At 34.2% G+C, this 14,102-nt stretch overlaps 7 protein-coding genes and 3 pseudogenes across 10 annotated transcripts, besides 4 other annotated features; 7 read left to right on the forward strand and 3 right to left on the reverse strand.

Annotated features, from left to right (window-relative positions):
- Positions 1 to 1,083: part of a mobile genetic element that runs on past the window's edge.
- Positions 1,084 to 1,816: 733 nt separating this feature from the next.
- Positions 1,817 to 2,376, reverse strand: TVAGG3_0208910 (phage tail repeat-like family; the record flags this gene model as incomplete). The annotated part of the gene is made up of 1 exon (XM_051226572.1): positions 1,817 to 2,376. A coding segment is annotated over one exon (560 nt), but the record flags the coding sequence as incomplete, so codon positions are not given.
- Positions 2,377 to 3,228: 852 nt separating this feature from the next.
- Positions 3,229 to 3,461: a terminal%2Cinverted (terminal inverted repeat of Maverick-2 transposon ID:TVAGG3_0208920).
- Positions 3,229 to 14,102: part of a mobile genetic element that runs on past the window's edge.
- TVAGG3_0208930 (uncharacterized protein) lies at positions 3,462 to 3,896 on the forward strand (the record flags this gene model as incomplete). The annotated part of the gene is made up of 1 exon (XM_001294191.1): positions 3,462 to 3,896. The coding sequence occupies one exon, from the start codon at positions 3,462 to 3,464 to the stop codon at positions 3,894 to 3,896; it is 435 nt and encodes a 144-aa protein (XP_001294192.1).
- Positions 4,053 to 4,578, reverse strand: TVAGG3_0208940 (annotated as a pseudogene). The gene has a single exon. A coding segment is annotated over exon 1 (526 nt).
- On the reverse strand, positions 4,859 to 5,680 carry TVAGG3_0208950 (uncharacterized protein; the record flags this gene model as incomplete). Its single annotated transcript, XM_051226573.1, has 1 exon — positions 4,859 to 5,680. A coding segment is annotated over one exon (822 nt), but the record flags the coding sequence as incomplete, so codon positions are not given.
- TVAGG3_0208960 (uncharacterized protein) lies at positions 5,729 to 6,263 on the forward strand (the record flags this gene model as incomplete). Its single annotated transcript, XM_051226574.1, has 1 exon — positions 5,729 to 6,263. A coding segment is annotated over one exon (535 nt), but the record flags the coding sequence as incomplete, so codon positions are not given.
- Positions 7,004 to 7,569, forward strand: TVAGG3_0208970 (annotated as a pseudogene). The gene has a single exon. A coding segment is annotated over exon 1 (566 nt).
- Positions 7,858 to 8,044: a mobile genetic element.
- On the forward strand, positions 9,383 to 10,277 carry TVAGG3_0208990 (organellar and viral DNA polymerase type B; the record flags this gene model as incomplete). Its single annotated transcript, XM_051226575.1, has 1 exon — positions 9,383 to 10,277. A coding segment is annotated over one exon (895 nt), but the record flags the coding sequence as incomplete, so codon positions are not given.
- Positions 10,709 to 11,707, forward strand: TVAGG3_0209000 (annotated as a pseudogene). The gene has a single exon. A coding segment is annotated over exon 1 (999 nt).
- On the forward strand, positions 11,844 to 12,272 carry TVAGG3_0209010 (keratin-associated protein family; the record flags this gene model as incomplete). The annotated part of the gene is made up of 1 exon (XM_051226576.1): positions 11,844 to 12,272. A coding segment is annotated over one exon (429 nt), but the record flags the coding sequence as incomplete, so codon positions are not given.
- Positions 12,328 to 13,002, forward strand: TVAGG3_0209020 (integrase core domain containing protein family; the record flags this gene model as incomplete). Its single annotated transcript, XM_051226577.1, has 1 exon — positions 12,328 to 13,002. A coding segment is annotated over one exon (675 nt), but the record flags the coding sequence as incomplete, so codon positions are not given.

Below are 14,102 nucleotides of genomic sequence, written 5' to 3' on the forward strand. Positions count from 1 at the left end.
GTTCAAAAAATGTAAACCAATATTTCATTGTCGACCAAAACCATTCTGCTCTTGGTGTCATTGACGGATGTATAAAAATGTTAAAGAGACTTAAACCAACCACAAGGTGGTGAAGCAAATGAAATGTCATATGACGACAAATATAGACACTTCTCCATGGCAAAGATTGAGACAAGTTTTAAATATTTACAATAACCGTAAACAAAAAGGTTTGGGAAACCACTCCCCCGAAGAAATGAAAAACAACCCTGACTTAGAGAAAGACTATATATTTAATAATTTAGTCAAACTAGACAAACAAGAAAGAATGCCGGGCTTCAAACTTCAGAAAGGTGACAAAGTAAAAATAGAAATACCTAAACGCGACCCATATGAAAATACTATTGACTATGACAACAATGGGAACCCGACAGGTACTCACATTTGTGTTCGTAAAAATAGAAGAAAGTATACAAGAGAATATTATGAAGTTTTAGGCAAATATGGCAAAATGTACACACTGCAAGCAGAAGATAAAACTACTATTGTCAGACCTCGTTTCAAACTTGTCAAAGTTCAAGGTGGTATACTTTCAAAGACAGTTCCTAACAAATATAAGACAACTCCTGACGAATATGCTAAAGAAGTTGAAAATGACGACTAAGCAATTCTATATCATGCGTAAACTGTCATGTAAGGTGGCATGTATTCTTTACTTTGTCCCGTTGTTTGCGTATATCCTGAAACGAAATGTGTATGGTTTCCTTCTCCCTGAGTGTCATCCCAGTAACAATTTATAGCAAACTTAACGTCGTCTTTAACATCATATCCTTTACCTTTTGTCATTCCTGACCAATCCCAATATCTATGCTTATGCCAACCTGCTTGAGATGTACTTAAATCTATGTAATGACTGTGTGCAGGTAAATTTTCACCTGAAATCGTTTTACTTCCACCTGTTTCCTTTGAAGAGTTTGCACAATACAAAAACCTGTCGACTATTTGTTCCCATGCACCAACACCAAACATTACTTGAGGACCTCTTGCATCCATAGATGTATAAATAGAACCTACTGGGTTCATTAAATCAAACATATGAGATATTATAGGATTGTCTTTTTTGAACTTAAAATATAGTGCAGCTATTTCAGGTTTCTTCTGGTTTGTGTCAGAATATTTTTTATAATATAATCTTATGTTTTCAGGGTAGGTAAAATCTTGACTATAATATTTATTTCTGTCATCTGTATAATAATATACTATTCTCGTTTTTTCTATTGCATTATATCTTTTATATCTATAATAATCTAAATATAATGTTAGCTTTTGTTCATCTACATGTGGTGTTCTGTCGTCATCTCCATAGTCATAATAATGTGGTGCTGGAGCTGGGTCAGGCAATGTCATATCTGCCATTTCATAAACTCTTAAATATTTCTTTTGTTCGTCTCCATATAAGTTTAAGTAGCAGTTGTTGTCTAATGGAACTTTAACTTGTGTACCATCATTCTTTTTATAGCTTACATACATTTCATTGTTATTTTTCGGAATGAGTTTATGCCGTGTACCATTTTTTAAGGACTGTACCAACTGCCATCTAAAATATTTATTTTCTTCATTGACAGAAAAGTCACCAACAATAGTTTCAATATTTTTTGTTCCTATCAAATTTTGGTATATTTCATTGACATATGTTTTATCTGCTTTCTTTTCAAGGCTAACGTTTAAGTCTGTTATTTCAGATATAGAATGTGTATGTCCAACGTCACTTTTCCTGTTTAAGGTTTCTTGTAAGTTTGTAATATTTGCAATGGTATGTGTATGTCCAACGTCACTTTTCCTGTTTAAGGTTTCTTGTAAGTTTGTAATATCAGATATAGAATGTGTATGAGTCTTATCTGCTTTTGTCTCTAATGTTTCCTTAAGACTTGGTATTTGGTTAATATAATGTATATGAGTCTTTTTAGAATATTCGTTTTCAGCTCTTGTCACTTCACTTGACATTTTATTGTCAACATATGTTTTGTCTGCTAGTTCAGGATGAGTATGTTCTTTTGTTGCATAAGCATTGTTAGCTCTTTCTTCTTCTTTTGCTATTGCATCGTCTACATATTCTTTGTCAGCTTTGTTGTCAACATCTGCTTTCAAAAGAAGTTCATTTATAGGTTTCTCGTTTAAAGTTCCTTTTGTTGGATTTATACAGACAGTATGGTTCTTATTGTCTTGAAACAGAAACTCATCTGTCATTGGGTTTAATGTCAGTTTTAAGTCACCCCCTTTCAATGACTCAGATATCTTAGAATAGTTTGAAAAGTTTGTTGTGTTCTTATTTAGAGCTTGCATAATGAGTTGTCGGTTGTGTTGTATTTCTCTCATAGACGCTGTTTCATTTGACATTTTTATTATAGATAAAATATGCTTCCAATAGAAAAAGAAAATTCTAGAGTTGCTACAACTAAACCATTAGATGAACTTTTTACTAATGTCGGTCAAAAGTTTGAGACAGATACCGTAAAGCATGAAGGCTATCGTTTTGACTACCCATTAAGATGGTTAAGAGACCCATCTGTCACAAAAGCTATTGGCTTTCGAAGAATAAAGTTTGTGTCTGTAGAAGATAAAAGTTTTCCATTTATTGTAAGGTTTCATATAGATTATACATCTGAAGGGCAACGAAAAATGTGGAAGAAATTGAGCTAATACAAGTTGACCTCTCATCTTCTCTACAGGCTGCATTAAAAAATATAGAAGATAAAATAAATTCATGTTATGCAAAATATGCTGATGAATATGCGAATACCGATAGCACACTTTATGTGAGAATTGTATATGACAAACAAAATTCACAAGTGTCATTTCAAATCTACGAAGACAATCCAAATAAAGACGAACAAATATATACAGAATTCACTGCAATGTCATGGTATTATTTGCAAAGAATGTTAAATCAGAAAGTTGAACCTCCTTTAGCAAATATCTACAGTCGATATGCAAGAGATGAACCATATTTATTTAAAGATGTTTTCGACCCAGATGCTATTATTGTTCATGCTTCATTTTCTGGCGCCCAAAACTCTTTCTTATGCTTGGCAAATGACTTTTACGAAAAACCTACAAAGTTATACGAACCACCAAGTGGAAGTATTTCAGACTTTCAAGTATGGTTTACTACAGATGGAAGAAAAAGAATAATTCCATTATACCATGCGTTTTACTTAGAACTTAGTTTCATATACAACTACTATCGAAAGTTAGTATCCCTAAGTTGCGTACTGTGGCGCTGCGCGCCTCCGTACACCACTTAGCGGTTTTGACACTTTACGAAACCGGTAACGTATATTTTACAACACAACCATAACACCAACTTAACCTTAAATATTTACAAAACCGTCTGACACATAAACAACTTCACTAACGACTTCACTAAATAAAAATAACCTTATTTTATTTATTTTCCAACTTTTTTATTTAATTACAAAGACATGTCTGACTACATTTACTATGACTCTTTCCCAGAACGTTTCCGTGAACTATTCAAAACTCAAGTAAAACTGAGAAACATGCATTTTAACAAAGACAGACCCATTGACGATGAAAGAAACCCTGAATATATTACAATCCCTTATGACGCAAAGTTCATTGCATACATTCCTTATGGTCGCAGAGGAACGAAAACTATTTCAACAAAGAACAAAAATTATTTCTGGAGCGATGAAGAAAATTGCCTTATCTACATAAATGCATACTTAAATAAAGTTACATATTGTACAAAAGAAGGTTGGACTGGATTTGAGCTCTACATATACGACGACGGTGGAAACAGACGTTGTGTATACCCATACAATAATATGTACCATTGTTTTCATCAAGCATTAAACGAATACATAGTCAGTAAGGGTCTCATTCCTGCTGAGTAGAAATGTTATATTTTTGTTCTGTCATTTATATAAAAATAAACTTAAAAATTAATGATATCACCACCCTCACACGTATGAAAACATAGCACAAAAATAAATTTAGGGTAGAAGGTTAGATCTAACCCGATTTCTAACCTCATTTCTATCCTGTTGAATTCATTGCTTTATAACTCTCTTCCTTGGTTTCTTTTTAGTTGCTTTCTTCACGTCTGTCTCCAACTTGACTGTCTTTCTTCTTCGTCCATAATGATACCAATTACTTCCACCAGTCAATGGGTCAAATGGTCGTTCATAAGGGTTTCCATATATTCCATAAGGTCCGTATGGATAAACCGCTGGTGGAGAAGAAACATTTTCTTTAGTTCCATCGACTCTATTTAAATGCATTGTTTCACCTTTCATCTGGTCATTAAAGTCTTTTGCGTGTTTTGCAAACTCATCGTCCTTTCCTAAAGCATTTTCTGACTCAGTCGCAACCAAATTGGATGCTTATTTATGAGCCCTATTTTATTTAATCTTAACTTCTTTGCAACCCAGCCTCCAATCTTTCCTTTATTTGCATCTAATGTATTCGAAACCCTTCCTCCACTCATTTATTTACTGCGTCATAAGCTCCAAGTGCTTTTGCTCCAAATGCTAATGCTTTTGTTCCCATTGCGCCTAAAGCTGCCCAAGCTACCATTTACACCATATTAAAATCATCTCTCTTCAATATTATCTCATAAAAGTTCTCGTTACTGGAGAAAGTCAATGAAACATAAACATTCTCACGGGCTTCGCCCTCACCGCTTTGCGGTCTATCTAACTTCTTTCTTATATCATCTATACGCTTCAAATGTCTGAACAATTGCTAACATCTTCTACAACAGTTTTTCATCATGAATGACCTTCAAGAACAAATCATAATATGCTATTAAAATCATCTCAATAATGAGTCCATCCTTTCCATCTTTAGGTAGCACAACATCTTTCATTGAAGAAGGTTCGACAAGTCTTATGTTAAACTTACTGACAAAGTTTGTTATACTATAATGCTTCGGCGGCGAATACATGTAGTTTGAAAGACATAATATAGATTCTTCAGCAAATTCACTTATACTGGATTTTATAACAATGTTCTCACGAGACCAAATACCACCAATTGACAATCTTGTAAGCAATCCTGCTGAACCTTCTACTGTAAACGTCGATGGTAACATTCCACGAAGGTCATCTATTGACATCGTTGAGTCACTGTATTTAAATATTTTCTTAAAGCAATCGTCATTATCTAACCATGCAATAGCTTTGAAGTTTTCATTCGAATATACATCTGCTTCATTAAATGTAAAACCTGACTTCTTTGCAGAGACGACTTTAAAATCTATTGAGTTTGTTTCAAAATTATATGCTATGGTAACTTCTGAAGGTAATGGATGCCCTTCCGCAGTCAGTTGTTCTCTCACTACCGTTTGAAGCTTTGTATTAAAAACTTTCATGTCATCTCCTGTATCTAAGTTCACATACACAGCAACAGGGAAACTATCTTGCTTCTTTGTTTCATCATTATACCTCAAAACATTAAAGTTCTTCAATAATATTGTTCTTCCTGCTGGAATACTTCGAACCTGTCTGATTTCAATAGCTTTCTCACCTCCTACATACTCTACCCAGTGTCTTGGATATTCATAAGTATACTGACTTTCTTGAATTTTGGTTGGTTTCATCATAACATGTTCATAGTATATCTTTATACTCTTGTCAGTTAGACTCGGTGCTATGTTCTGAATATTTCTGACTTGCATTTTAATGGAGATAAAATGAAGCATTTAATACATGACGTAGATGAAGACATGAATGAAAGCAGTGAAAAGCTCAACAGTTCTCTCATTCTTCCTTTCAGTAAGGACTATGAGTTCTGTTCAAATGGTGTTTATTTCTATTGTGGAAAGATGGGTTCATGTAAGACATTTAACCTCATTCGTCATATACTCATAACAGAGCGTTTAAGAAACGACTCTTACTATGACCAAATCATTATATCAGCAACTTCAGACTCTATGGATTCAACAGCGAAAACATTTATGTCAAAAGTTCAAGCCTCTGTCGTTAAAGTTCCAGACAGTGAACTCATTGAATTTCTTCAACGTTACATTCGACGTAAGAGAAAATATTATGCCATCGTTGAATTTATACAGTCAGGAATGCAAAAGACTTCTGAGGAGATGGAAAGAATTATTGACAAACACCACTTACGTCAATACTCAGGAGTTTACGATATGAAACGACTTACAAACTACATTCTGTCAAAACTTTCAAAATACCCCTTCAAAAAGTATCCTTCAAACACTCTGCTCGTTTGTGACGACTTCGCCGGAAAAGGTTTAGTGTCAAAACCAGACTCACCATTAGCTAACATCATTACTAAAGTCAGACATTACCACTTAACTGTAGCAATACTTATGCAAACATGGAGGTTTTTAGCTTTAAACATAAAACGTCTCATAACTGACTTCGTTATCTTTCAAGGTTTCTCACGTTATGATATTGAACTCATTTGGAAACAGTCAGGTATAACATTACCTTTTGAAGAAATTTGGGAAGCATATAGGTCTCTCATCTCTCCTCGTTCATACCTTGAGATTCATATCATGACTAATACCATTAAAGTCAAAAATATTCCATGGGAACGACCAACATTGTTTTAAAGTTTAACCTTCAATTGACTGATGGTAAACAAATTCCATGCATCTCTGTCGCCATTTCTGTTAATATTTTTGCTGTCATTCATATCCACTTTCCCATCCGTTAGCTTTTGAGGATATGCGTTAGAATAGCTGTTCTTAAATGAAGGCTTTTCACCTTTGAGAGCATAAACTCTATAACTTTCTGCATACTTTATGTTTGAACCTCCTGAGCCATCATTGACATAAATTTTTATAGGCTTCCACCCTTTGTTCATGTTCCTGCTTCTTCCCTTAGCTCTTTTGTTCAGTAGTTCTACATCTTTATACACAGCTCCTGTCTCAGTGAATTCAACAATATTTTCATTCGTTAGCTTTACATTCAAACCCTTGTCGAGTATATTGTTCATTTCATACATATAAAAGGTTTTTATTCTATATGAAATGAGAAGCAAATCCATCTTAGCTGGTGCCGTTAATGTTCCAATTGAACCAACATCAAATGTTGACTCACGAACGACAAACAATATTGTCATAAAGAACTATAGTTCAGAGTGTTTGAAAGAAAAAGAACCAGATCTTAAGTCGGGACCTTCGGTCTTGGAGCATGGCGCCGTGAATTTAAACTCAGCTTCAAACGCTAACGCTACATCAGATGTTAAGTTAGAGTATCCACCACTGGACCAAATTCTTTCAAGAGAAGCCAACGACAACCCTTACACAAATGTTCAAACAAATCCTTCAGATAACGTAGACCATTACCTTCTTCAGTTATACCAAACAATTTTACTCAAAGACGATAAGAAGCTTTTGGTAAATCTTATAAGCAAGAACAAATAATTCTAACAAAGGAGGATTTAGAAAATGTTATATCACGAATAACAGGGAAACAATGTGTCATTGACTATCTCGACCCTGAAATCGAATGCTGTGGTCAAACTCCACTATTCATGAAAATAGGTAACATCCGCATCATTATCTCATACCGAAATGGCTCACCAAAAAGGTGACATTTTTGGCGCCAATAATTTGATTTTTCTGATTCTTTCTATTTAGATATATTTATTTAACCGAAATATAACTGTACAGAATTACTATTTTCGAGATAAAATTCATATGGAAATACTAATTCATAACGCTTTATGTTATATAAAATTTAATTTATAAAAATTTCAAAATAAATCAAATTTAACACAATGAATATAACTGCAATCGAGATTTTTGACGATTGATTCTTACGTGAAGTTTTCCAAACTTTGAGTTAATGTCAAGACATTAATTCAAAGTTTGGAAGTCTAATAAAGGGAATTGTAGGCTATGAGGTACTGATTATATATCAGTGCCTCATAGCCTACAATTCCCATTAGAAATGGGAGAAACTTTGTCCGCATAACTTATGATGCGGACAAAGTTTCTCCCATTTCTACTTAGAATGAAAGGGCAAGAGGTATATATGTACACTATATATCTCTTGCCCTTTCCTTCTTACCTAAAGACTTCCAATCTTATTTTTTTTCCAATTTTTCCCCTAAATTTAAATCTTATATAATATAAATAAAATGCATAATATCAATCACAAAAATTCATGTTTATTTTTTAATTAAAATTGCCGCGCAATTTAAGGTTTTCTGTCACTTTTTTGTTAGCCATTTCGGTACGAAACATAACATCCGCATCATTGAAACACCAGGAACTACAGGAGTTGAGTTTAAGTATAAATATTCGAATGAATATACAAAACTTTCAACAGAATATAAACTTTGCTTGAAATATGTTTTAGTAAATTAAAGCAGTCAGGACCTTCGGTCTTGGCGCTTTGCGCCGTCAGTCAAAAAATTTCAAGTTAGCAATTTGTAATATCTATCCAAAACTTCTTCAACAGTAGCGAACTCATCTTCATAATGCAAACCTAATCTTATTGACTTGGTGCAGTTTTCACTAACACAATATTTTTCTGTTCTCTTGACTGACATAACTAACTCATTTGTTTCATCAAACAGCAACAACCAAAGTTCATGACCTAATACATAACATTCATACTTTATATTTTTAGCTCTGAGTTCTCTTGTAAGCTGTTGCATTTAATATTTTCTAAAAAGTCAACTTCAACAGTCATTCGCACTGGTGCCTTCAGTTCTACAGGCTCTCCTTGAAAGTCAACAAGTCTGAATTGCATGTCTTTCAAATTATGAGGACTAATGCGAACCCATTTACCTAAATGAGTTGCTATGACAGGAACGTTTGGAATGAACATTGAATTTACTTCATAACAGAAAGACTTATATTCTAGTGAACCTTTACTATTAACTCCTGAAATACCTGTGACATTAGCTATTTTAGACTCAATGTATAAACAATTACCATAACATACGTATGGAACAGATTTCATCTCAATCGTTTTGTCAACACTTTTCAAAGGAAATGTCATATGGTATGCACCCAAAAGAAGTTGTACTCTATGACTCATTCTTGGTATCTTAAACTCTTTCGCATAACTGAACTTCAATGTTCCCTCAGAAGAGAGTTCGACATCTATGTTGTCAATAGTTTCTTCATTTATGAGAGTATCTATGACTCCAGCAATTTTATCTATTCTATACCCAGCTCTGTTAGGAAATGTTATAACACTTCTTTTGTCATCTATTTCAATCTCTATGAAATCTGTTTCATCTGTTATGACAAAAGTTGCGATAGTATTGAAGTCAACAACTCTGAAAGCAAGCGCTTCATTCTGAAGACCTAAGTTTGTTTGTAGTTTTACTGTCCCGTATTCATTCGGGTCTGTACTTTGCAAATAGAACAACATTTTATTCTCATTAAAATATGACTATTGCTGCATATGCGTATGAAACAAATGAAGCAAGAAGAGCACATGAACTAGTAAACGAAAACTCAACTTTAACCATTGAAGGCAATGATTTAGTCATTGACGATGGAAAAACTAAAAAAGTCATTGATTTCGATACTTTTAACACGTATGACCCATTCATTACAACAAGTAAAGTTCCTATCATAAATGATGGAACGGTGCAATATATAAATTCTACAGTAGATGCCTCATTAGTGAAAGTATTAAATGTTCTCATTGAATTGTTAAAGAGCTTTCGATTTGACGACAACATTAAATGCCTAAAGAATTTAGTCATGAATGAGAAACAAATTCTCGGCGTTGCTGGTAGCAGTAATGATGTACACCTTATGACATTAGAATATTATAACGAACATAAAGATGAACTGAAAGGAGAGAAGGGTGACACTGGAGCTCAAGGACCACAAGGACCACAAGGAATACAAGGAATACAAGGACCTCAAGGTGAAAACGGTTTGGATGGTGAAGATGGAAAGGATGGAAAAACTGCTAAATCATGGATATGGAACCTTATAAATACTGGTTTAACAGCTGCTTCATATGGAGTTCTTCAATACCAAATCGGAAAGATATGGACAGTACTTGGTGAAGAAGTTTTAGATGACGTTAAAAATGCTTTGAACTTCATTTCAAATGGTTCGGATACTATTAAAACTTTATCTGGTTGGATGCAAGAAACAAGGAGTCAAATAGATACTGTAAGACGTATAGCAAACAATGCACGTACGGGATTGGATACTTTACGAGAGGCACAAAATACACTAAAGGAAGCAAATGATATTCTTGGCTCAGTATCAGACATGCATGAAGATTGGCTTAAAGGTATTGACAAATCTTTAAAAAATCACAGTCAGTCTATTGCTGACTACAAGAAAAGTATAGATTTTTTACATAGTGCTATGGACGTACATGATGGAAGCATAAGGAACTTACTTAATGCTAACAATAACTTACCAGGAACTATTAAAGCATTTATAAAGTCCTTTGTAAAACCTGGTGCTCTAACATTTAGGTCTTTGAGAGCAAGAGCATTGAAGTCAAGAGATGCAGAAACTCCAACAGAACCTACAGAAGGAACTGAAACAACAGAAACTCCAGAAGAACCACCAAAACCAACAGCTAATGAAATATTGTTCGAATATTTTCCAAGGTACTCTGTTCTCATTGCATACATTCAAGAAATACTTAAGAAAGCAGACTTGACTTTAGGAGATGATGAAAGTTCTGTATATCTTTCGTTCCAGTTTCAAATAGCAGAACTTTTGAGACAGATATGCTTAATGTATGACAACATCTCTGATTTCACAAGATATGATGACGACCATGACCCCGAACACGGTGAAGAAGAAGTTTTACAAACATCCATTAAGACAGGAAAGGTTTTAACTCAAAGTCTCATTATTGACACCAATGATGGCGAAGTGGACGTTCTTCAAGAGCTGAAGAAAAATACTTCTTCGGGAGGTGGTGGTAGCATGAACTTGAAATAAATGAGATAGAGAGAAATTAGCCGAAAAAGCAGATAAAAACCATGTTCATTATATAAGTTCAGACGAACAGATTATAACGGACTACCATGGATATTTAACACAGATGAACAAATAAGCACTGAAGATGTTAATGAAAGAAGATATAAATTCATTCGTGCTAAAGGTTATGACATACACTGTACTGTACAGTATGACACAGGTAAAGCACCAGAAGCATTTGGTTATAACGATGAAATATATGCTTCATACTTCTCTGTTAACGGTGTATTAGTTGAACCAAGATTTACTTTGAGAGTTAAGGTAAAATAACTTTTGAAGATGCTATTAAAAGTAAAGCTGACAAAGATGAACTTGACGCAACGAACAAAGTTTTGAAATCTCATAAACACAATATCTCCGATATAAATGAACTTCAAGCTACATTAAATAGTAAAGCCGACAAGAACCATAGACATAAATCCTTCACTACTGTTAGAGCAGATGACATAATATTGAACTATGATTTGGGTTCAAGTGCACCTTTAGAGAATCCGAGTACAAGCGTAAAAGATACTCTTAACAATTTAGATAACAGATGTATGAACATTGAAGGTCATGCCAGAAACTTTGAAGCATACGAACTACCAGCAATGTTAGATAAGAAAGCCGACAAAACTTATGTAGATGAAAATTATGCAAAGAAGTCGGAAGTAAATGCTGCGCTTAATGGAAAAGCCGACAAGAACCATACACATGAAGAATTTCAAACAATCAAGATTAAAGAAATTAAGGCATGCATCGAAATAGTAACAAAAACAGGAAGAACGGTGCAACTGTACAAGAACAAAGAATTTATCCTCCTACTTTTCCTAATGGTTTAATAACAAACAATATAAATATTGTAGAAGGCAATAAAGCTATAAACGTTAAACATGAACTTCTAACAATGAAGGCCCAGATTCTTCAAACCATATATCCTGTTGGTTCTATTTATACGTCAATGAATTCAACAAATCCAGCAACAGTTTTAGGTTTTGGTACGTGGAAGCAGATTGTAGATAAATTCTTATACTGTGCTAACTATTCAAAGCAAACAGGAGGTTCGAAGAAAATTAAAGAAGCAAACTTACCTGCGCACACTCATACAGGAACGACAAACTTTTCTGGCGACCATAGCCACTCATTAAGAGACCACCCATTATACAACTCAGAATATAGAGATGGCAATGATGTTTTATCTCCATCTTATAACAATGCAGCAAAAAAGATTTTTCGACCAACTGAACCAGGAGGAAATCATGTCCATACTTTCACAACAAATCCAACAGGCTCGGGTGCAGATTATATGCCACCATTTGTGACTATATTCGCATGGTACCGCGTTCAATGAACGCGCTTGAGCCTAGAATAAAATCTTTAACTTTACATAAATGAGCTTGAAAGAAGTATTCGAACAACATCCATGGAGGTCATTTAAGAAGTTCAATGAAGCTGCAAAGAGTTGGGGATTTACTAACAGAGCTGAAGTGAAAAGGTTCTTTGACAAAAATGTTGTACATCAAACAAAAATAAACCCTTACGACTACTTTTTACCAATTTACTCCAACGCTCCTGACGCATACCAATTTGACACTCTCGTTCAGAGTAAGAAAGGAAGAAAGCCACCATTCCTCATCTTCATTAATGTTAACACTCGCAAAGCATATGCATATCCAATGAGGAATAAAGGAACTCGTGAAGTGTTAAGAGTTTTACAAAAGTTCGTGGCAGAACATCATCCCACTTCATTAACATCAGACCAAGACGGTGCATACCTCAGCAATGAAATCACAGATTTTCTCATTAAGCATAACATAACTCACTACACTACTGAAGACCATAACCATAACATACTCGGCATCATAAACCGCTTCATAAGAACGCTCAGAGATTTAAACCAAGAGCGAGACTTTACCGAAGAAACAATGAAACATTTTCTCGAAGTATATAATTCCTCAACACATTCTACAACAGGACATACACCAAATTCAATGACACAACAACAAGAAGAAAAGTATATACAAAAGAAACGAAGCCAAACACAAAATATCAGAAATTCAACACAATTTACCCTCATTCCTGGTACAAAAGTTCGTGTAGTTCTTGACGACAAACCGTTGACAAAGAAACGTTTAAGGTTAAGTAGAAACTATTATATCGTAGACTCTACGCAAGGTAATGGATATCTTATAAAAGCTGCTGACGACTCTATTGCGTTTTACCCTCGTCATAAATTAGTTGAAAGTAGTAATGGCAAACTTGCTGAAACCATTGACGAAGCAAAGCGAGGAGTGGTTATTGAAATACTTGGCTATAACATAAACGATGACACTTATAAAGTAAGATATGAAGGAGGCGTTGAAGATGTTATACCATCTAAGAACTTGAGAGAGTCGAAGCCAACCCATCTGGGACCATTAGAGCGGGAGTACTGGAAAGATAAAAATAAACCAGAAAGAATAAGAAAATTCTTCTAAACTTTTTCATTTTGTTGCTGAAAAATGACCAAATTTCATGAATTTTCATAAAAGATAAAAATAAAGTTAGTTTTATTTTTATTTATTTTTTTATTTTGTATGTAAAGACAGTAATGTCAAACATTGAGTTTGAAACAGTAAGAAAGATTGACAATGACACCAAAGTGGTTAGAATTGGTGATTTAAACGTAAGATACTGTAAGAAATACAACAAATATTCTTTGTCAGACATTATAACACCTTCTGGAAAGAAAACAAAGGACTGGGTTAGAATTGCTTCTACTCAGAAAATTTTGACAAGAAATCCTGAGCTCATGATATCGGTAAGATTCTATGGAACTACAGCATATCTCATTGACAAAAGTCTTATACCAATAATTCTTCTGTGGATTGACCCTGTTGTTGGATATAACTTCATAACTTATGGTTCATTCGACTCAGAACGTTGCAGTGAAGGCTTACTTTACATCGTTCAGAAACCGAAGGACTTCAATACAAAGAGATATAAGATAGGAAGAACATATAATATAACTCAAAGATATGACTCTACAGTCAATAGAGTCAAGGTTTTGTTCGTTAATGATATGAGAGCCGCAGAAACAGAACTACTCGAAAAGTTTGAGAAAATGTATGGTGCTCCCATAAAAGGTAAAGAAACGTTTGAAGTAGATGAGATAGATAAAGCTATA

This window comes from Trichomonas vaginalis, chromosome IV (genome assembly GCF_026262505.1).
Source record: "Trichomonas vaginalis G3 chromosome IV, whole genome shotgun sequence".
Lineage (NCBI taxonomy): Eukaryota > Parabasalia > Trichomonadida > Trichomonadidae > Trichomonas > Trichomonas vaginalis.